This window comes from Anser brachyrhynchus, assembly GCF_964034855.1.
Source record: "Anser brachyrhynchus genome assembly, chromosome: 2".
Lineage (NCBI taxonomy): Eukaryota > Metazoa > Chordata > Aves > Anseriformes > Anatidae > Anser > Anser brachyrhynchus.
The window spans coordinates 18,916,287-18,937,027 of NC_137695.1; the positions used below are offsets into that span (position 1 = coordinate 18,916,287).

The 20,741-nt window shown below is 41.7% G+C and overlaps 1 protein-coding gene across 5 annotated transcripts in view; it reads left to right on the forward strand.

Annotated features, from left to right (window-relative positions):
• ARHGAP21 (Rho GTPase activating protein 21) overlaps positions 1–20,741 on the forward strand; it is a 123,973-nt gene that overhangs the window by 23,437 nt on the left and 79,795 nt on the right. The window contains exon 1 of one of the 5 annotated variants that reach the window (XM_080583229.1): positions 10,724–10,952. The exons of 2 other annotated variants lie outside the window; for them this stretch is intronic. In XM_080583229.1, the coding sequence (XP_080439355.1) occupies positions 10,869–10,952 (84 nt within the window). In that variant the 5' untranslated portion in view covers positions 10,724–10,868. Of the gene's footprint in view, positions 1–10,723; positions 10,953–20,741 lie in introns of those variants that run through there. 2 more of the 5 variants (XM_080583225.1, XM_080583227.1) reach the window with 2 other exon arrangements.

The window sequence follows — 20,741 nt, forward strand, 5'->3', positions numbered from 1 at the left end:
AAGTTTCCTTGTTACTTCTGATGAGAAAATCACAATTCCTACACTGCTGTAGGACAGTGATACTACTGCGGGATTATGGAAGAAATATGAATAGGGAAGAGAATGATTTAATGTCCAAAAAAAGTTATGGAATGTGGCTTGTGTAATAGCTGGATGTGGAAGGAGCGGAGGGCAGTACAGCTGAAAATGCAGGGCCTGTGTTCTTCGGGCAAAAGACATGGTAGGAAGGGAGTGATGTAATGGAGTGAAGCGAAGAAGTAAAAAAAAAATAAAAATATCTTGAGTATGTTTTTTTGTGCACGCCATCAGTCTGCCCATCTGTTAATTTCTCTGCAGTTACTCTTGAACTCATTGGCCAATTTTGGCCAAATACAAAGACAGCAAAGGAGATAGAAGGTGCGTGGCAACGTGGAGCATGTCAGTAGCTGGGTGGAAGACAAACTCGGATTAATGCTTCTTGCTGAAGGTGAGCTGGGGGAAAGCTGGTGGCCAGGCAGCTCAGGAATGACTGCAGCCTAGCCAAAGAAGTTATTTTTTCCTCCCATATGGGGGAAGAAAGGCAATGAGGGGGAGATTCGAGATGCATGAGTCCAAAGTCAGTTCTGTTACTCATGTGGTAACTTGATATTTCAAATTTGTTGTTAAAATAAACTTTAAACCTTCTTAGAATTCCAAAGCTTGCTGGAAAAATGTTGAATTGTTTTAAAGCGCATCTTCTTCTGTGAGTCAATCCACCTTTACATGAATTAGTGAGAGGGCAAAAACTTGCGCAACGGTGGGGAAGAGCTTTGATCAAGTGCACGTATCTTATCCAACAAAAAAAGCTGGAAACAATTAAAGGTAGTTTCAGAATACCTCAGGTGACTGATCTGATAACACTGAGCAAAGCTGGGCTTGGTCTACATGAAAAAATGATGGAGAAACTGAAGTTAAATTTGGAATTTTGAATTTCTTTCAATTGCCTAAAGAGATTATTAGACAGGTGGCATTTACAGAGCTTAACATTTGAGTTATTTTTTCAAAGACTAGAGTTTGAACCTCTGAAAACACAGTGTATGGAAGCAAGGCTATAGGGTGTAAATTCAAATTTTATTTATAACCATGGTGTGCAGAGGGCAGAGGTATTTGATTTCTGTTTGAAGATGCCTTATCTTCAACCAAATGGGAGTATGTCAATAAATTGAGTCAAAATTTTTTGCTAGCCTCTGGGACTGAACTCACTTAAATTTGGGGGCAGTTAGAAAATAAAGCCAGACATAACAGTCAAAGAGGTGACTCACTAATTAAGCTTTTTTTTTAATTATTATATTTTAACTCTTCCACACCTACGAGTGACAAGTGGCAGTACTTCCTCCTCTGCTGGGTTCTGTAGCTGGAGCATGGTACTGGTTCTTTGCACTGCATTAGGTTGGCCGTAACCAATATGACAAATTGTTCAACAAGTTTTCAAAATCTGGCCCTTAGCTTACATATGCTACCGAATACGTTTAAACTTTATTCCCCTACAAAGCAAAACTGGAAGTGCAGATGTGAAGAATGTTGCTCTGCAGTACTCTAACATCTTAGAAGCCGTCCATGGGTACAGGGACGGGAACGTGCCAGCAAAGCAGCCCTTGCTTCCCCCTCGGCGAGCTGTAGGCTTCCAGTCAACGGCAGAGTTCTCTTAAGGACTCTCTTCTTACACGTTCCCAGCTGTCAGAGTGATAGTTTTTTTTTTTTTTTAATGTCATGTTTTTAAAACTTGCTTGAAACTGTGGGTGCTGCTGTAATGTTTAAGGGTGATGCTTCAAAGCGCAGTGAGTAATGCGGTGCTGTTAATGCTTCAAAGAGGCACCTTTCTGTGCAGCATTCAAGCAGCGTTAAAAACGTGCCAGTTGTGCTCTAGCCTTAAATTTATGAGGCCACAGGTGGGAACAGCAGAGAGGCGTTTGGAAAGGCTCCTGGGGAGAGTGCTTTGAGGTCGCTTGTGGTGTGGCGGCCAAGGAGAGTGTTTGGGATTCCTGGGCCCCGCGGGCTGCAAGGTGGCTGCCCTCGCCCAGGCTTTTTTTTTTTGTTGGAATGGAAGCAGAATGAGCTTATAATGTCTTCTATTTCTTGACGTGAAAATGGTGTTTGCTTAATGATTATAGTACTAAAATCCTGGTCTCTTCTTTTGCCTTTTTCATTTTTTTTTCCTACGTGGCTGCATTTGGAGCAATAGGGGAAGTAAAAATGATAGGATTGTATAAAGTTATGGGGAAAGGGAAAGCTGTAGCTAAATCATGCAAAAACATGTTGTGGACTTAACATCATTAAAAATAGTGCTCTACTAGTTCAGGTGGCAAATCTTTGTTGGTGATTGACCATCTGCAAGGGTAAGTTGTCATTTCACATGAACGTGCTTTCGTTACTGCAGTACACTCATGGGGGGGAAGACGCATGTTTAGTATAGCAAAATAGAGATGTTCCATGAAAAAGAAGACAAATAACATTATATAGTACATTTTCTAGCATAACAAAACTGATTTTCAAGTTTTTTTTTTTTTTTTCCTCAGCTCAGTCAGGGATATCATTCTTGTCTGATCAATGTAAGGAATTGGCAGTTAAATGACAGACATGTTATGAAACCCAACCTGTAGTTAAGGTTAGACTTCGGCTTTGCTTTGGAGCTTACCCTTCTGACTGACAGCTCTCAAGTGTCACTTCTTGCTCCACTAGTGGACTGCCTGCCAGCTGAGGGAAGAGGAAGTCAGGGAAGAGGGAAGGCAAAGGAGAAGATTATTTTTCTAGCAGAGAAATTCAGGTTGCTTAATACATGCTCTGGTAATTTTATTTTAATGAAGATTTTATTTCCTCATTTTAGCTGGCTTCAGGAGGAGCTCAGCTAGTTTAACGGTATATTAAATGAGGCTTCTGAACTTTGAAATCTCTATTTTGTGTGGAAGAACAGTCTGCTGCCGATTATTATCCCCCGTGGGAGGTGGAAGTTTTGTTCTGAAGCAGATCACCTAGTGAAATCCTGAGATCTTATATACCAACTCAACTCTGGATGTTTTATTGACGGTGTCTTAGTGTTGAATAGCTTTTGTTTGTGCCAATGGTGATAATTTTTAATTTTGACTCTAAAACTTCTTACAGTCTTAATTTGGAGAACGCAGGAGTATACTTTTGTTCAGATCAGGCTGGCAAATGTCTTCTGATGCAGTGTGAGGTAGGGCTTGCTTTTTGGGATCCTCTTGTGAGGAGCTCAAGCAGTTCTCTGTTCCTGTCTTTGGTACACAAAAACTTCAGCCTCCTGAGCACCCCACGGGTCTCAGTAAGAGGATATTGGGCTATAATTTAAGGTGCTTCACTGTGGTCACACTTGGTGATTAGCTTCATCCAAATTATCCAAATCTTCTATCTAGAGATTGCTAGATTATTGAGAAGACTTAACTGTATTATAACAGATTTTCTGTGTAAATAAATGTCCTGGTGCATTTAAAGGATTTTCTTTATAATCACCAGAGCTAAGACTACGTTTTCCCTTGTGTTTATATATGCACTAATGTACATAAGGATCTTCTTCTCAAAATGGAAGTTTCAGGATTCTGAAGCCCAGTGTTGGGCAGGCAAGTAACTCAGTTCTGCCTTTGGGCTGGGAGCAGAAAATAGCAGAGCTGGTCACACAGAAGTGCAGCACAGCGAGGAATATGGAGACAACAGGAAGTATCTCTCTGAGAATTGCACCCCTGGTAGGGCTCGAGCCAGTCTTGGACTCTGGTGTGTTCAGATCGGATCGTAGCAGTGAGTCTTTCAGTTCTGCTTCTGTGCTGTTGCAGTAGATGCTAGAAGGCTGTACCAGCAGGAGCGTACATGTTTAGGTGTAAACAGAAAAGCTTCACTGCAAGAAAGTCCTTCCGCTGTTGGTACCAAAGGCGTATGAGTTGATGTGGTGTAGTTTAGGTTCTTTTACCATTGTTCCAGGGGAAGAAAAACTTGAAACCTTCCTGCTCAATGACTGCATCCTTGTCACTGCGTACAGGATGTTTTCTGGAGACACACGTGCAATCTAGACGTGCTTAGTAATGCAGCTTGCAGTCATCGCTTTCGTGATGACAAATTCAGTGCTGGTGGTATGTTACGGTAGCAATAAGCATTGTGCTATTTTTGTCACAGTGTTTTGCTCAGGCAGGAAAAAGTAACCATGGAGAAAAAGCTCAAAATAAGTCATGGTGCGTTTCTTCTTTTTGTGGAGATAATGTAAAATAACCAGGTGAAAAGACTAATGCAACTTAAAGCACAGTTAACAAATATGCTTGCAAACGTGATAGTTTGGCAAAACCTTTGCGTTCTCACAAGTTTGATCTTGTTAACGTGGCAAATGCTACAGAAGTGCTTAATGGTATCATAGAAGCATACTTTGTGTAAGAGTATGTATTGATTCGTATTGCGTACTCAGTCACCATTAAACATGGCTGGGCATTTCTGAAACAGAGCAGTGGTAGAAGCTTTCGTCCAGTTTATAAAGATTCCCAGCACCCTTACTAGGGTTCAGTTTAGGGACTTGTATGGTGTTTTTTCTGTAAAATATTCATTTTTGTGGAAAAATTTAGAAAATGATACTTTCCTGTATCTGAAATTAGTAAAAACACAGTTCTTATTTTGGATACCTATTCTCTAAAACAAACGAAGAAATCTGTGAAAAGAGGTTAGATGAAGGGGAAGAGAGAATGCATTTTGTATCACGCCAAAAACAGAAATTGGTAGGAGTAAGGAAACACCAAAACAGTTTACTGACAATGGCCATCTGAAGCTAAACTCTAAGCAAGCAGGCAGTACTTCAGCTTGTGAACTGGTAGCTCAAGGGAAAAGGAGTTTTCTGTCTGCCATGACTTGATCTTAACAGTCTTCAGATCAATATTGCTGTCCCATATCCTCCTTGAAAAGAAACAGGATAATGGAGAAATTGTATGGGAATGTCTCCCTAACTCTTCAGAAATCCTCTTGCATCCAAATTGCTGAGGACCTCATTCTGCATTAGTAACATCTTCTAAAATGTTATTAGAAACAACTCAGCATGATTTGGAAACTGATTTTGTTTGTGGGGGGTATTACAGAATTAATCTCACAAATACGTATTTTGATTCATCTAATGAGCATATATGTTGATTAGAAGGTAAAAGTTGCATTCGTGCAGAAATAAAACTGCATTTATACCAACCTCAGTTACTTTCTTTTGCTCTTGATTTCTGATGGAACAGCATTAAGTCCTGTGTACTTCATGGTTTTGTAGTATTGGGGCTGCTAGGAGAGTTGTACCAGACTGGTATGAACGTCTTACAAAGCCTGTACCAGCTGTCCTACACTTGCATTTCTTCCCCCCTGGGGATATCTGTTGTGTTTATAGTGTTCTTAACTGTATTGCGTCCTAAAAAGAAGTTGATACAGGGGGAAGGAAACACACCAGATTTTTTTAATATGGAGAGAGATGGTTTTGGTATGTATTGTTTTTTTTTCCTTTTTTAGTGTTCATAGCTTTTGATAAGAATTCCAGTGATAGGAAAGAATTCAGAATGGAAATCGTATTTCAGCCTCTTCCTGCTCTTGACTCGTTTTGTAAGAGCCTTTCTCATTGTAAGTCTTTTGAGCTGAGCAATGGAAATAGTGTCTCTTTCTTTTTTTTCAGACATGCTTTTCCTTTTTGTTCTTATTCACTTCTCAATTTCATTGACTAAAACAAGCCGGACTTCCTCTGGAGCTTCACCATCCTCATTAAGAGTCTAGACTGTGTTGGCAACCTCAAACACGTTTCAGTTGCTCTTGAAATTCTTTCAAGTGGCCACTGTATGATTGCAGCAGCTAAGGGAACCCCGAGGTACTGCCGAAGGCTTCTACCGCATCTACCTTTGAAACAACAAGAGTGAACAAAACTTGGCCTTTCTAGGACCTTGTAACTCCTGGTGAAAATAATTGCTTTCCAGACTTGAAAACGTGTTCTCTGATGTGGGAGAAAGGAGGAACCAGGGAAGATGCTCTGTTTGCATTTGTTGTTTGTGCGTGTGCATAGTTTGTTTTCTTTTTGAAGCCGCTAAAATGCCATTTCAAGGAAGAAAGCACTAGTTACTGTGTGCAGAGCACCGCGAAGCCTTTGTGGTGATATTGTGTGGTAGTGCCAGTGAAATGCCTGTCACTGACTGCAGGAGTGCTGGTCCTAAACTGGATAGGTGAAGTAGTAACTTTGCTTGTAATGGGACTTTCTCAGTTCACTTGTCTTCTCAGTCCAGTCATCACTTCCTAAAGTACATTTTCCACGTCTGACTCTAAAAAATAACCTTAGAGTCATTTTTATGTATTAGTTTATGTAAAAGTACAATGTATATTCTTGCATAGGAATGTCCTGTCCTGAGAGTCTGTCTAGAATTAATGCTGTTGGCTTAATGGGGGGGAAGAAGGGTTTTCTTAATAAAGGATTTACCTCTTTAAGGAGTTTGGTACTCCAAGTACTGAACTGTGTTTTGGGACCTGTAAGCCAGTAGCAGGCAGGATCAGGCCAGTTTCATCACCTGATGTCTCTCCTCTCACTCCTCAAATATCAAATGGTGCGATTCCAAGGCACTTAGGCATTGATTGCTAGTTGCTACCAGTGTGTAGTATTATTGCTTGAAAACTGTCTCTGATGCCTCAGAGGGATGGTTTTGACAACTTTCAGGCAAGAGCTGCTACGTTGTTTAGTGGTAGTAATAAATTCTTCTGTTTAAGAGTAATTCTAACAAAATAAGTTACTCCCCTTTTCCCATTTCCAAGTTTTCTTACTGCCTTCTTCCTGAAGATGCCTTTCAAACATTTCCGTGCCTCTCTGCTGATGATGTGGTGGATCTCTGTGTGCAGCCTGCACGTCTGTTCGTATGCAAAAAGAGCCTGGATTCATTTGGAAATGAAGCCTTCCCTTTCTGTTAGCTGAGCTGCCTGTTGCTGTTTCAGAAAGCTCACTGCAGTTTTAGGTAGAAGTCTAGATACTTAAGGGGCAAAAGGGGCAAATACTTTAGCAAAATCTTGTCTCTTCCTTTTTAATCTTGCAGAGTTTGGATATGAGACTGACAGATTTTGAGAACTAATAGAGTTATGTTTCTGACCTGGGTTTAACTTGGTTACCTCAAAACACTGAGATCCCAAACCTCATCCTTTTTAACACTGGGATGAAACAGCAGACTTTGTGGCAGGTAGTCTTTGAGAATATGTGAGGCTTTGGATGGTTATTTTCTTAGTTTATAATTTTAAACTAGCGCATAATTGAGCTTCAAGAGTTTATATTCCTGGAATTTTAAATGGTCTCTTCATTATTTTATGCAGACCATTAAAGCTGTAGAACTTCAAAACCCTGCTTAAATCATCTGTGTCGTTGTCATCTTCTTTCAGTCAAAGCTTCATGTCTGGCAGGGAGCACCCTGGGCAGGTGAATGTTGAGACCTTTGGAGCCTACTGCCATTGGTATGTGTCTGCTGTCATTCTCTGCCAGTGTGAGTGCATCTTTCAATGCTGTGCTGACCTTCTTGTGCTCCGGTGTGAAAGTCAGTGTGGAAGCCTTGTTCTTAAGTTTTGACCAAAACCATTCAAAACTTTAAAAAGAAAAAGTTCACAATAGGTTATATTGATTTTTTTCAATGAACTTTTTTCTTTTTTTTTTTAAGGAAGGCACTAGTAAATTGTGTGTTGAGAACAGAAAGGGAAGTACTCTGTTTACTGTGTGCCTACATGAAGGCAATTCCATAAATTCCTGCACAGTTGCACAAGAATCTTCAGAGCAGAGTCTTCTCAGCAAAGCTGTGCCTAGGAGGAATACAGAAGGTCTTCCAGCAAACGTGTAACAGTAATTTGTGAAGAAAATTCTATTCTGTTCTGAAATAAGGTAGGAATTGAGTAATGCTAAGGCAGTGGAATTTGATTTAACCTTGTACCAGGAAGGAGATTTTCTTGTAAGTAGGAGCAGTCATCAGGCTAGTTGGAGATTGTCAGGAATGGTTTTCAGTACTGGCAGATCAAATTTACAAGTACACAGGCAGATTTAGAAGGAAATTTTAAGAAAGAAGTGATTTTAAGGAATAAAAACAACTATTGAGGGTGCTGCTCTTGTAGCAGTTTCTGAGCTCATCCTTTATCTAAGGGACTTTAAATAAAGACTCAGGCTTGCAGAAACTTCAGTCCTCATCTCATTCCATGCCCATTGAAGTTTAAAAGCATTTTGATACTGATTGTTGTCGACAACAAATTCAGGCCCATACTGATTGTTTCTGAGAATGTTTTCCTACTTCTTTCTGTTGTAATTTGTTTTTATCTGAAGGATTTAGACACTTCAGTGTGAATTGCAGTAAGTATTACATAAGCCCTGGCCAGACTGGGGGGTTGTATGTGTCAGAATTTCCTTAAAACTTTGAAAATTACTGCCAAAAAGTAACAGGTTAATAAGGGCTGTTGATTTTATGGGAAGTGTTGCACAAATTTGGTTTTTGAGGTTTGACCGACTTACTTTTTTATATCAAACTGTACAGTAGAGTTATAAAATACCATGTTGGCTATTTACTACGAGTTTAAATACTTTCGAAGGAATAAATACTGCATAGTACTTTATCCGTCTTCAAGTATGTAATAATGAGGCTGTTACAGAATCAGACCAAAATACCGCTTAAAAACTGGCTGATGGCTTTTGTTATAAACCAGCAAACGTGCCTCAAATTTCCAGATCTCCTTTCCCTTCTTCCCTCCACCCTGCGCAGCTGATGACCGCGTTTTTCCACAGTGCGAGTGACGTGCAGCCGCTTCTCAGCCGGGTGCAGGCTGCCCCTCGGGTTCTGCCAGCATCCCTGCCTGCTGCTCCTGCAGGCTGCCAGCTCCTTCCTGGATGCCTCGCGGCCTCGCTCTGCTCTGGCATCTCTGCAGGATCCCCCGCTCAGCAGGGCCTTCCCAAACATCCTCCCTCTCCCACATCTCTCAGGCTTGCATAGTTAGGATGTGTGCCGTGAGGAAGTCCGTCTGTTCCACCTAGTAATAGTTGCTAAGCAGGACATGTCTTCTAGCCACTTGTCAGCACCGGCTGCTTCAGTGCTGGTTGTTTAACTTGTACAAGGAGTTTTTATGCTTTTAATGTCTCAAGCTCTTTTCCCAATCTAAGTACTTTTTTCTGAGACCATATTCATTTTGTGCAGTGTCACATTGATACTGCTCTTCTCCCTCTTTCATAATTGTAGTGATAACAGAAGATCTCTGCCATTTACATCGTAAACGACATAGATTTGTTGTACACAACTGTGTCCTGGCAGTCCTCAGACTCCTCGTGTTGGTGAGAAGGGAAGAGATTTGCTTGGACCCTGGCATTAATTCCCAGGGCCCCTGGGATGAGAAATTAGAACAAGTTTTTTTGTGTGGTTCAGTTAAAACAAACGAGACCTTATTTGTGTAACTGCTCCAAAGTTACAAGCTACTACTTGGCCAAGCCATTTGTTTGGCCCTTGTGTACAAGTTTGTTTTACTTCCAGACTGCTTTTGTAGCATGAATTTTCTTTCACGTTTGAAGTACTTTTCAGTAGCTTGGCTGTTACTAAAGCAAAGGGTGAATTGGCCACCTGGTCCTGTTGCCCTTGCTCAATACTTTCTCAAGACTGAAAACTCTTTTGCATATTGCAGATGTTCTTCCTTGAGGCAATGCACGAATGCTGATGCAAACAGAATGCTTCCCTCCTGCTCATCCACATCGCTTCTCTTGTATTTTCCTTAGCTGGGTCTGGGGGGACCTGAGGGTTGTGCCCTGTGGGGCTCTTTCTGCTCCTTCCTCGGCTTGGGGTCAGAGTGCTGGGGTCCTTTCTTGTCACTGGGCAGGTGCTTGGGACCCTAATGTGCTTTCAACAAATAACATCCTAGTTTTAAATTATTTGGAGCTACAGATAGAACCGTCTGACTTCCTGAAAGGTTTGTTAGCTAGCTGTGGTGTTTAAACCTCAGAATAATTCAAGTTGTTTTCTGTGACAAGTCTGATGGTTTGTGTGACCATCAAACAAAATGGGTGTGTTTCTGTGGAAACAGGTCTCCTGTACTTCTGAATCTCTTGTTTGAAGGGGAAGAGGGTGCACAAGGTAGAACAGTCAAGACAGAAGGCGAGATGTGTATCTGAGATAGGGTTGTTCACAAATTGCAAAAGAGAACTGTGTAAAGGAAGAAGGAAACATCCAGCACTTCTGCAGTCTCTCAGGATCCCACTGCTCCATCGTCCATTCCCCTATCAATGGGGCGGCCGCCGTCCTTCGGTACGAAATGCAGGCAGCGTTTCTGAGCAGTGCTGTCAGCACTGATGGTTTAAAGGGAGCCTGCCATTTAAGAACATGAAGGCGATGAACCTCTATGACTTCTGTAAAACTTGGCTGCTGAGAAGTTGCTCGTATTGTGCTGTGTTTAAAACACAGTATAAGCTTTCGGATCTCAAGAAAACACAGCATCCGTCATCACAGCTGTGCCTAAGCAGGTTTAAGATTTATTATATGAATTATTGTTCTAATTTATTGAGATTCAGACTGTTATCAGCAGCAACAGGAAAAAAAAAAACATCCTAAGAAATCTCACTAAAGGAAATACAAAAAGGTACACTCAAACTGTACTTGTTCTTATTTCCCTCTTTTCTTTTTTTTTTCCCCCCCAAGAATGCATAGTTTGACAGTTTCGGAAGTGTCGTTTTGAGGAACGTTAGGCAGTTCTGTCAGTTTATCTCGTTGAGTTGACACATGGCTGGGGTGGGAAGGGAGGCTGAGCAGGAAGGAAGGTCCTTGTTCCTGAATGTCATTACTGCATAGCTCTCGCATCCTCGGGTAGCACACAGCAAAAGCTGAGTCAGAGCACAGCAGCAGTCTGCGCTATAGCAGGACATGGCCCGGTTCAAGATTTTGGACTGCGTGATCAACCACAACTGGAGCTTCATATGTAACCTCTATTGTGCTTGGAGTGGCCAGGTCGGTTGTTTTCTTATCCTTACATATTTTAATATGATTATATAATTTATAACTGGGGGGGGGGAGGGAAGGCTCCGGTCCATCTCTTTTCCCCACCCCCCCCATCCTATGGAAAACGTAGGATTAAAAGTATTGCTATGTACTAAGGCATTTCCTAGAGTTATTGGCTATATAAAACATGCTTTTAACTATATAAAAGCTTTTTTTTTTTAACACTTGGAGTACTTTAGGTTGTTCTGTTAAAGTCTTGACCTTTGAGGGAGATTTGCTTCAGGAGTTGCACAAAAAGAGATGTATCACATACAGGAAAGGGGAGACGTGCCAGGGTCATCTGCAGCGTAAATAAATTTAAAGCTGATTTTTTCCCCAGCTTTAATGGGACTCAAACATCTTGGTTGTTTGAAAATACTTTATCATGAATGTGAGAAAAAATGATGTGAGTGGAGGTTTTTTGTGTACTCTTTTGTGAACATGCAGGATAAAATAAATGACCACAGGATGTTATTCAGTCCTTAATATGGACAGCTGTAAGTCTAATTGACTTATTTCCTGCACAACTGGAGGGAAAAAAAAACCTGCCTGGATTTTGAAAGCTTGTTTGTAAATAGAATCCACTTACTAAGGATTTAAAATAGTGCTATGCTGTTGTAATACTACTTTCAGGGTACTCTAGGTGTTACCTGTATTTCTCACATAACATTTAGTCACTGAGGAGAATTTATTGTATTCTCCTACAGCGTTAAGGAGAAGATAAGCACTTTAAAAGAAAAAAGTTGCAGTTTCAGTACAGTAACTAGAGGCAAGTGATTCAGAAATATTCCCACTATACATATAGGTCTGTTGATGCCTTCTTCTTTTGAGTCATCTCCTTAATGTTATGGGTTAAAAGAAGCCTCATCTGGTGAATTAAAAAAATCAGAGACAAACTGAGGCTTTCTTCCAGTCTTAATTTTCAGATGCTGAGCTGTCTCACTAAGTTTGGTCTAGCTTGCTTACATAGGTAATTGCTTACATTCATCTGTATAGACAAACTCAACCTGGCTAATAGCTTCCTGTACTTCAGAAATCAAGAAGCAAGAAAACGCCTGGCTCATGATGTGGACAGTCCCGTGAAATTTTAAAAGGAGTTTGACACAAGTAGGGGGAAGGGAAAGGGGCATTGTGTGTGTGTGTGTGTGTGTTTCATTTTGAGTAATAAACTGAAATGAACTGCTAAGAACCAAAATAATAAACGAAAAAAAAACCAAACCACCCAAGGCAGATTTCACATAACCCAAAAGCTGGAAAGAAAACCAGGCCTTAGGTCAATATACTTGAAACTACTTGCATGCTTAAGGTAGACATGTTGCTGAACTGTTTGTTTTTACTATTTTTTTATTAGATAAGCAGAATATATGATTGCTGTGTGTGTTTTTTTCTTCCCCTGAAATTAAAATCCCTGTGAACTGCACATTTTAGTGAGTTACTGCTGTTGTTTTTTCTTTGAAATGAACTTGTTTGTTCATTTATGGGGTATTACCGATCAGGAAGAGACCACTGAGATGCCATGTAAGAAGTGAATGCTGTCAGCCCTGGAGAGAGAGAGATGCCTCCTGCTTTATGCAGCAGTGTCGCTTTCCAAATCCTCCACCTAGCAGTGCTGGAGAAGCCTGCTGGTGAGAATGGAGGTGGGTGACCTGTGCAGCCCGAGCTAACAGCTCCTTCTGAAGTGGAACTGCTCCAGTTTGGCATATGGCGTCCTTGAATTAGCAGGAGCTATGCAGCTGCTTAGGTGATTTTTATCCATCGTGACCCCAGTAAAACATCAGGGAGTGGATTACAAATTGTCATCTGAGAGCTGAGTTGAAGGCTTGCCTTCTGAGACAACATATTTCCTCCTAAATGGCTGTCAGAAGTGTATATTCAAGGAGAAAATAAAAATGAGCTTAATTGTTTGTTTATCGCTAATGATTTCTTGAATCAGATTATAGAGTTGTTCTTCAGGGTTGTTTTGTTTGTTCTGCTGGCACACACCCTGCTCCTCTCCCCCAATGTAGAGTTCCCAAAGTCTGTTTTTTTAGAACAGGAAGGGAACAAATATGTAAGAGGCAGGAATGTTAATACATGCCCACCATGTTAATACAGATTTTACAAAAAGTACCTTCATGATACAGCGTGAGAGTTGCTGTAACGTGAGACAGGTGCCTTTTGTACTCCAGTATAGCAAGGTGTTGTGTGTTTTAGAACGTTATGTTTTCAAAGAATATGCAGAGGTCAGGACTAAATTAGGAATCCGAGTCAGAAATCATGTTTTTCAATGAAAAATTTCATTTTTTTAGCCCAAACCTTGGCTGGGATTGATGGCTACGTGGCTTTCGCAGGGTGATCCATGAATAATAAATCAGAAGCCTTCTTGTCTCCCAGTAAAGAGTACAAAACCAAACTGAATTAATTGCAGATTTTCATCTTTACGGGACAGCTTCATTACTTCCGATCTTTCTTAAAATGAGTTACTGCAGAGTAGTGAAACGTCTTGCTGCTTTTTTGTGTTGTCTGTGATGGTCTTGTGAAACACGGGGTAGATCTAAGAGTGGGAGTCTGAACGGGCAATCTAGAACTTCAGCATGAATACAGATTTAGAAATAGTCAAAGAGTAGCAGGTAGAAAGCTTGTATGTGTATGTGGGGATTTGTAAGTGGGATCCTACAGTGTCATAGATGATTAATCCTGTTATTAATATAGTCTGGTGACACTGATAAACTAAGAATTTTTAGTGTTCTCCCTTAAGAAAAAAAGGGAATGTCTTCAAAAATAAATTGAGTAGTTTACAGTTTTTTCTCCTTGTATCACAAGTGCTTTGCCTTCAGGTGTTAGATGAGGGAATAGTAGGTGGTGAGATGAACGTAGGTCTTCAGGCCAGCAAAGAGCTCAGGTCAGCAGCGTGCTCTAAGCAGGCTGTTCCTGGTTTGAGGAGAGCAGGTCTTCCCAGGTTCTCATGGGCTCCAGATTCCTACCTGAGCAATGCCTGTCTACTGTTTTCTTTATTTTATTGCTGTATCCTAACCTCTAAAAGTAACAATAATGTGCTTTCAGCCATCCGAATACTTAATCTCAGGTTTCTCAGCCAAAGGCAGGCATTCTGCAGCGTTCCACCAACTCACAGCTGGTCGGGCGGTTTCATTGTACCGAGTGCCTGGCCATTGAAGCTGCTGGGTTTGGAGGAGCTTCCACTGACATCAACACAGTCTTTGAGAAATAAGTTTGTGTGTTGCGGCACTATAGCGGCCAAGATCTTGTAAATTTTGTTTTAACTTGAGTTCATTATCACAGGCTTTTTCTGTATAGCAGTGTGTGTGAATGAGACGTTGCAGCGCAGGCTCAGCTATCACATCGCCTTCAAGCCTGAGGACGCAGCAGCACTGCATCAGCTGCTGCACTGCAGCTATTCCCTTCCTCTGGAGAATCTCAGATAACATTTAAAAAAAAAAAAGCTTTTCAGTCTTCTGAATGTGTCACTTGGAGGATGAAATAATAAAGGTGGTTGCATTCCTTTCAGATATTTGCAGCTGATAACAGTTTAGAAATGTGATATGTTATCTTATTGTACTCTTCTGTTTATCTCCTGCCTCAGGGAGGGAGGGAATATGATAAAAATCTTGCCTCATAGCAGTGCAGGGTGTAATGTTTTCAGTTTTGTTGAGTAAAAGGTGTAAAACACTGCAGGAAATAGCTGGTGGCTTTACTCATTGTGGGAATTCACATTGCTGTTGGAGAAACATTTGTAATGTTCAGAAGTACGGGGAAGTAACTCAGCAACAGTGAGCAATTCAAGCCGTGGTAATAGGCATGCAAGGACAAGTAGTTCTTAAAAAAGCAAGTGAATTTTTGTTAAAATAGGTTTCTCCACTGCCCTCCACCCCGTTCTCCAGACAGATACAAATGTGGATTTAGTCATCGGCATTTACCATTCTTACTGACATGTTCTCTGCAAACCGTGAGGAAATAACGCAGGTCGCTTATCATCGCATGGTAGGGCAATGTTTGAAAGCTTCTGGATTTGCAGCTAAACTGAAAATCCTGTGGACAACTTTCTCCTCTTTATCCTCTTAGTGGTATCTCATCTCTGTTGACATACAGATTTCAGATTTTTTTTCAAGTTAATGACTTCACAGACTTTTTTTAAGCAGCTTCCTAAGTATTATATCTTAGTAAATTAAATTGTTCACTGAAAAAGCTGCTTTTCTGTCCTATATGCACAGTAGATTACAAATTTAGGGTTTTGAAATATTTTAACATGAGTGAGTTATGTAGCTTTACATCTGCGTGTGCTGATTTATACACTAACCTTTTCACTTTGGAGTTTAAGGCTTTTAAAACTTGCAGTATATTAATTTGTGCGTTACATACTATATTCAAATATCTTAAAACATGGGACCAAGATTATATTTAAGTGGTGTGTTTGTGCCTGCAGGAATTTATTAGTTTCCATATTTACCCAGTGTTAAAGCTTGTAGCTTTAACTATATATCTAGAGGTGTCTGCTTCTGAGGCGGGAAGCTGTGTATTCAGGGGTGTAAAGAATCTTGAAATGTTGTCTTACAAGTTTTGTGGTGTTTTTGAGCCATGTTCTCTGTATTAAATCTTTCTTAGGAAGTTTAGACTTGATCTGAATAGTTCTTCCCTCAAGTCAGTTCTTAAAACTCTTCCCACGAGAGGAGGTAAATCTTCTGCCAACAGGATTGAATCTGAAATGGCTGTTGCAAGTGAGTTGCTATATTTAGGGTGACAGTCTGGATTTTGACATTGCGGGTCAATTCCCTGATCTTCCAATGGCTTCCTTTTGGCATTGGGCAGGTCAGACGTTCATGTTGCACATGGAACAAAATTTTAAGTAAAACTGCAGCATTGCAAAGTTGAAGATGTTCACATCTTATGTCTGAACCAGTTGAGTTACCAGCAGTTATGACAACGCATTTATGCAGATGAAGTGGTGCAGCTAGTCTTTTGATTTCATATCTTTAAAGCAGGAATGAGTCTATTTACGTTGGAAAGATCAGTAGCTTCTGTAAGAAGATCAGCCTCATACCTGCGTTAGAGAGCAGTGTAAGGTGCGTTTCTGTCCCACCGCCGAGCCCACAAAGTAAAGCCCTTGCTCAGCGTTGTAGCTGCACCATGGAGTGGCCCGGTCTAAGTCCAGAGGTTTGCTGGAGGGACAGAGAGGCTGTGGAAAAGTGGGTGCTCTCTTGGCTGGTTTGGCCAGGGTCCCTGCAGAGCTGATGATTTGTTTAACCAAGCCATAGCCCTTGGGTACGGCGAGCAGAAACAGTGTGAGCTGGAGGAAGTGTGTAGGTGGTTTCATGGCTGCCTTTAAAGCCGTGCTGCATCTGATTACTGCAATGGGCTCAGAGTGAATCAGGTTTTATAGTGTGCGGTGATTTTGCTCTTCTTAAGAGCTTCTGCAGAACTATTTAGCATGTGTGAATAGGTATGCCATAATAGAGTCTGGTGAAAATGTAGTGAAAACTATCTGGTATGTGGTGTGTCTGATAAAGTCTGTGTTATTCCAGAAAGCAAAAGAGCATACAAACGTTGTCCAAGCTAGCTCCTAACTTTGCAGTAACACACTTGGCTGGGGATGTTGGCAATGAGAGAACTTAATGTTCTCTCCCCATTTGTAGGAAGCGGAGAGGGTCGTGGACAGCTTGTATTCTTGGGTCTGTCAGAAAGTTCCCCTAGGCTGAAAGAAGCAGCATAAGGCAGCCGCTGACAGGCCGTGACTCTGTGCAACCGCTGTTGATCACTTCTGTCAGACTACTAAGACAGTTTTTATCATGCACAGAGTAACCTCAAGCTTTGCTAAGAAAGTTTGAGCTAAGAAAGTTTGCTTTCCCAGTCTCCTGTCTCTGATATTTCCAGATCAGACTTTAAGGTAAAGACAAAGCATTTCCTATTCTTAACAAGCAGGGGCAGAACAAGTAGAGAAGGAAAAGCTCTGATTTAGCTAAATTAAGATCACATGACATTTTGCTGTTATGCTACCAGCCCTGCAGATGTTTCCTTTCTTTCCAGTTTAAGGAGGATGTAGCTGTTAAGAGGGGAGGCTTTTGCTAATGAGCCTATAAGAAAACAAGGAAGCTCTCAATTTCTTTTTTGTTTTTAATGTTTTTCTGACTACATTTAATACTATGAAATGTGTGTTTATTATTCTAAATACTAATTGCAAGATACGAGCAAAAACAATGCGGAAACAGTTTGCATCTCAGACCCGTGAAGTAAATCCCTGTATTTTGCCTCTGCTTCATGGTGGTATTGCTTGAAATTGGCAGTCACTGTGTGGAAAGAAGAAGGTATGAGCTAAATGCAGTTATTTGCACTTCATTAGGTTTTGAAAAGATTGTAGTTAAAGCATTACTGTTTTACAATGTGCACAACCTACTACAAATGTGTATGTATATATCTCCATGTATACATGTAAATATAGAAATGGATGCACAATATAGTATATTTTTGTAGTGTGTATATGTGTGTGTTAAAATTAAAACCCTTAAGGAGCCGAAGTATGCTAAACTTACAACTGTCTGATACTTAAAGGAGGATCAGATAAGTTTATGCCTTCATCTAGATAATGAAGATGCTAGGTGCTAACTGGAGAAGTTTTGAGTCAAGTCTGAGCTGCGATGGAGCGCTAGTCGTGCCAAACATGATCTTGCTCTTGGTGAAGTCAAAGCACAGTGCAAAAAATCCAGGTGTCAGAACTTCTGTATGGGAAAACCAGAGCTTGCTCTGCATAAAGTGCTAGGTCAGCTCTAACCAGAGTGAGTAGGTTTGTCCTCTCCCTGCTGCAAAGTAGGAAAACTGTTTCTGGATCTCCCCTGGCCTGGAGAGCTGCATGCTCCTTTCATTCAAGCAAGTAGGTCCAGCTTGGGCTCCCCTTAGAGAGCCAATTCGTGTTGCTGCATTTAACCCAGAGCCAGGAAAATAGCACACTGAGAACTTTTCAGTTAACAGAAGTGCCATTTTTGTGATCATCTGTTTTCAGATTGTCACATGTCCCTGCATCTTTGAGTGCTTTGCCAGTGTAAAGCTAGTCATTTATGTGTTGCAGTGGAGGGACTTGATTTCAAACAGAGAAGACGGAGTTTTTCAGCTACAGGCTTCTTCTAACCCTTCTTGTTTTCCTGTATTTGATCTCGGGGGAAAAAACTGTGATTTAAATGTGAGAGCGTTTTAAGGTGAGGGAGAAAGGCAGAGGTTGCTGCAGGTAGCCTTCAGCTTTGCTTTTCAGGTCTTGTGGAGTAGGGGTGAGACTGACATAAGCATCAACCGCTTCACAGAGCAGCCTTTCGTGAACAGTAGAGCACAGTAAGGCAAACTTCAGCTGGGGTAACAAGCTGCACGTGGGGAGGTTTTTGCTGTTTGCTTTTTTTGGTGTGTGCCTTGACCTTTTTGAGGACTGAAATCCTCTCAAAAATACCATTTCTCCTTTGACTGTGTTTACTGCAATGGCAGTTATAGAAGTACACAGAAGCACACGTCCCTCTGTCCATCTCCTTCCACCCCGAGGCAGCTCTGCACCCTGCACGGCAGCAGCGATGTCTCCTTCCCTGTGCGAGCAGCCATCTGCTGCGCTGGCACAAGCTTTGGTTTTGAAGGGTTGCAGCTTTCCCACTTACTTCATGCCTCTGGAGCTGGCCTATATTGCTCTCTTGAGCCTTTCTCCTTACCTGGCCTTGGTTTGAGGACATCGTTAATGTGTTTTATTAGACTGGGTCAGTCACTTCTGAGAAATTTCCAACTGTGTGTGGTGTGTCTGCTGATCTCTGCTGCAGGCAGGTGGCCACGGCCTTCAGTATGAATTGAAGGATTATTCTAGGCCCAGCACTTCGTCTGGGTGGGGTTCACGTTCCTAGAAGGAGGAGGTGGCAGGTTTGCTGCCAGGGCTATCTCATAGCAAATACCTAAATTCACTCTGGTTATTCCCCCAGCACTGACCTGTCGCTGTGGCCACCTGGGCAGAACATTGAAACAACAGAGCGGGCTGCTGTGAGCATGGCACCTGGAGGTGGCCTGCCTCCCGGGCCTTCGCTTTATCCAGTGCTCCTTTCATCTTTACTGCCTTGCTCTGAACCATCTCAGCTCCTTATGGCCATCAGCGAGACCCCTCGTAGGGCTGAGTGGGGGAGATCTGCCCACAGAGACCGCCTCACCACCTCACTCAGGGCCCAACTTCCCAGGCTGGGTGAGGGGTGCACATGAGAAACATGGGCATTGTCCATCTTTGCCCTTAAACTCCTAGTAATTTGTTTTGGTTCTCCTGGTTGGACTGATACCGTTCTTTGTAGTAACTGTCTGGAGTCTTGAAAGGTTCAGATCTTGTTTTGGAGAGCTGGTTGGGTGTGCTGGCCTTTGCAGGCCTTCCCGGTTCCTGCATCCTCCTCAGCTGCAGTTGAGCAGTGTCGGTGCTGGGGAGCCTCAGCGGCCATCCCCCACTCCGCCTGTAAGAGGTGAGCGGGTCCCCTGGGGACTCTGAGAACTCACACGTTCTCTAAGCCATGGATCTGGAGAAGTCATGCTCTGAAGACTGTTTTTTCATTTTTTCTTCCTTCGTGAAGAGCTTCTGTGAAAGAAGAGCTGTGCTTCCCGGTTCCAAAAGCGGGCTGTCTTTTGCTATTAGCAGTTGTCCTGAAGAGAGGGCCCTGACTGGGCCGATTTTATCTACCTCTGTGAGTGCTGTTTACTAACAGTTGCATGTGATGACTAATGCTCCATTTATCTCCACATCTCTTTTTTTTTTTCTTGTGGTGAGAGCAGTTTTGCAGCTGTCTGATTATTTGAGCTTTGAGGGCTTGTTTACATCTTCATTTCCAGTTTCAGGTGCTTCGTGGCAAGGCAGCCTCCTCTTGGTACCTGCTGGAAACGGGCTCGGCAATTACTCTCATCGGGCATCTGAGTCCTTCCTGCAGGTTTCTTAAATACATATAGCACTAAAATGCACAGCATGAGGTCAGGTATCTTCTCGTATCTCTTGCTCAACCCGTCGCTAGGCCCAGCACTGTGTGTTGGGTGGGTTCCATCTCCTCATGGCCCACTCTGCGAGAGTGGAGGAATACTGAGGGATGTCCTCGTGTAGGAATAACTCTCCTCTTCTGTGCTTCAGTATGTTTATGTGCCTCAAGCTGCTGGGTTCTTCAGTTCCTGCTGATTATGCTGTTACAGTATCGCTCCTGTAGATAAAGACTTGTTCATCCTGAACTACTTTCACTCTGGGTTGCTGCGTTGCAGTCACGTCTACTTTGAGCGTTACTAAAAAGTACAAGTTGGTATATAGTAAATGTCAGCAATTATGCAAGTTTATTGTATGTGCTGGTGTGTTGCTTTTTTTTGTTTTGTGGTTTGTTTTTTTTTTGAAAAGGTAGTATTTAAGACAGAAGCTTTACATTTACAGCCTTGTTTCTAGCCTCAAAGCTGTCTCTTGATGTCTGGTTACCTGGAGAGAGAAGCCCTGTGGAGATGTTCATACAGGTAGCTGCAGCTAATTCATGTTTATTATGCATCTGCCCTAAGCTTAATTCTCTAAGTAAATTAAGCAGTATTTAATAATCATATACATATATTTTCTTACTGCTCATATATTGTGAAGGGTAGCTTTGAGGTAGCATGCAAATATGAACATTCTAGTTGGACAGTCAAAATACTGAAGTGTTTGGGATGATTCGTTAATAAACTGCAGAGTCTAATTTTGGTGTTAGTAGAGAAGGAAGCTGGTGTTCCGCATAGAATACTGTGGGTATCTTTGGAGTTCAGCTTAAG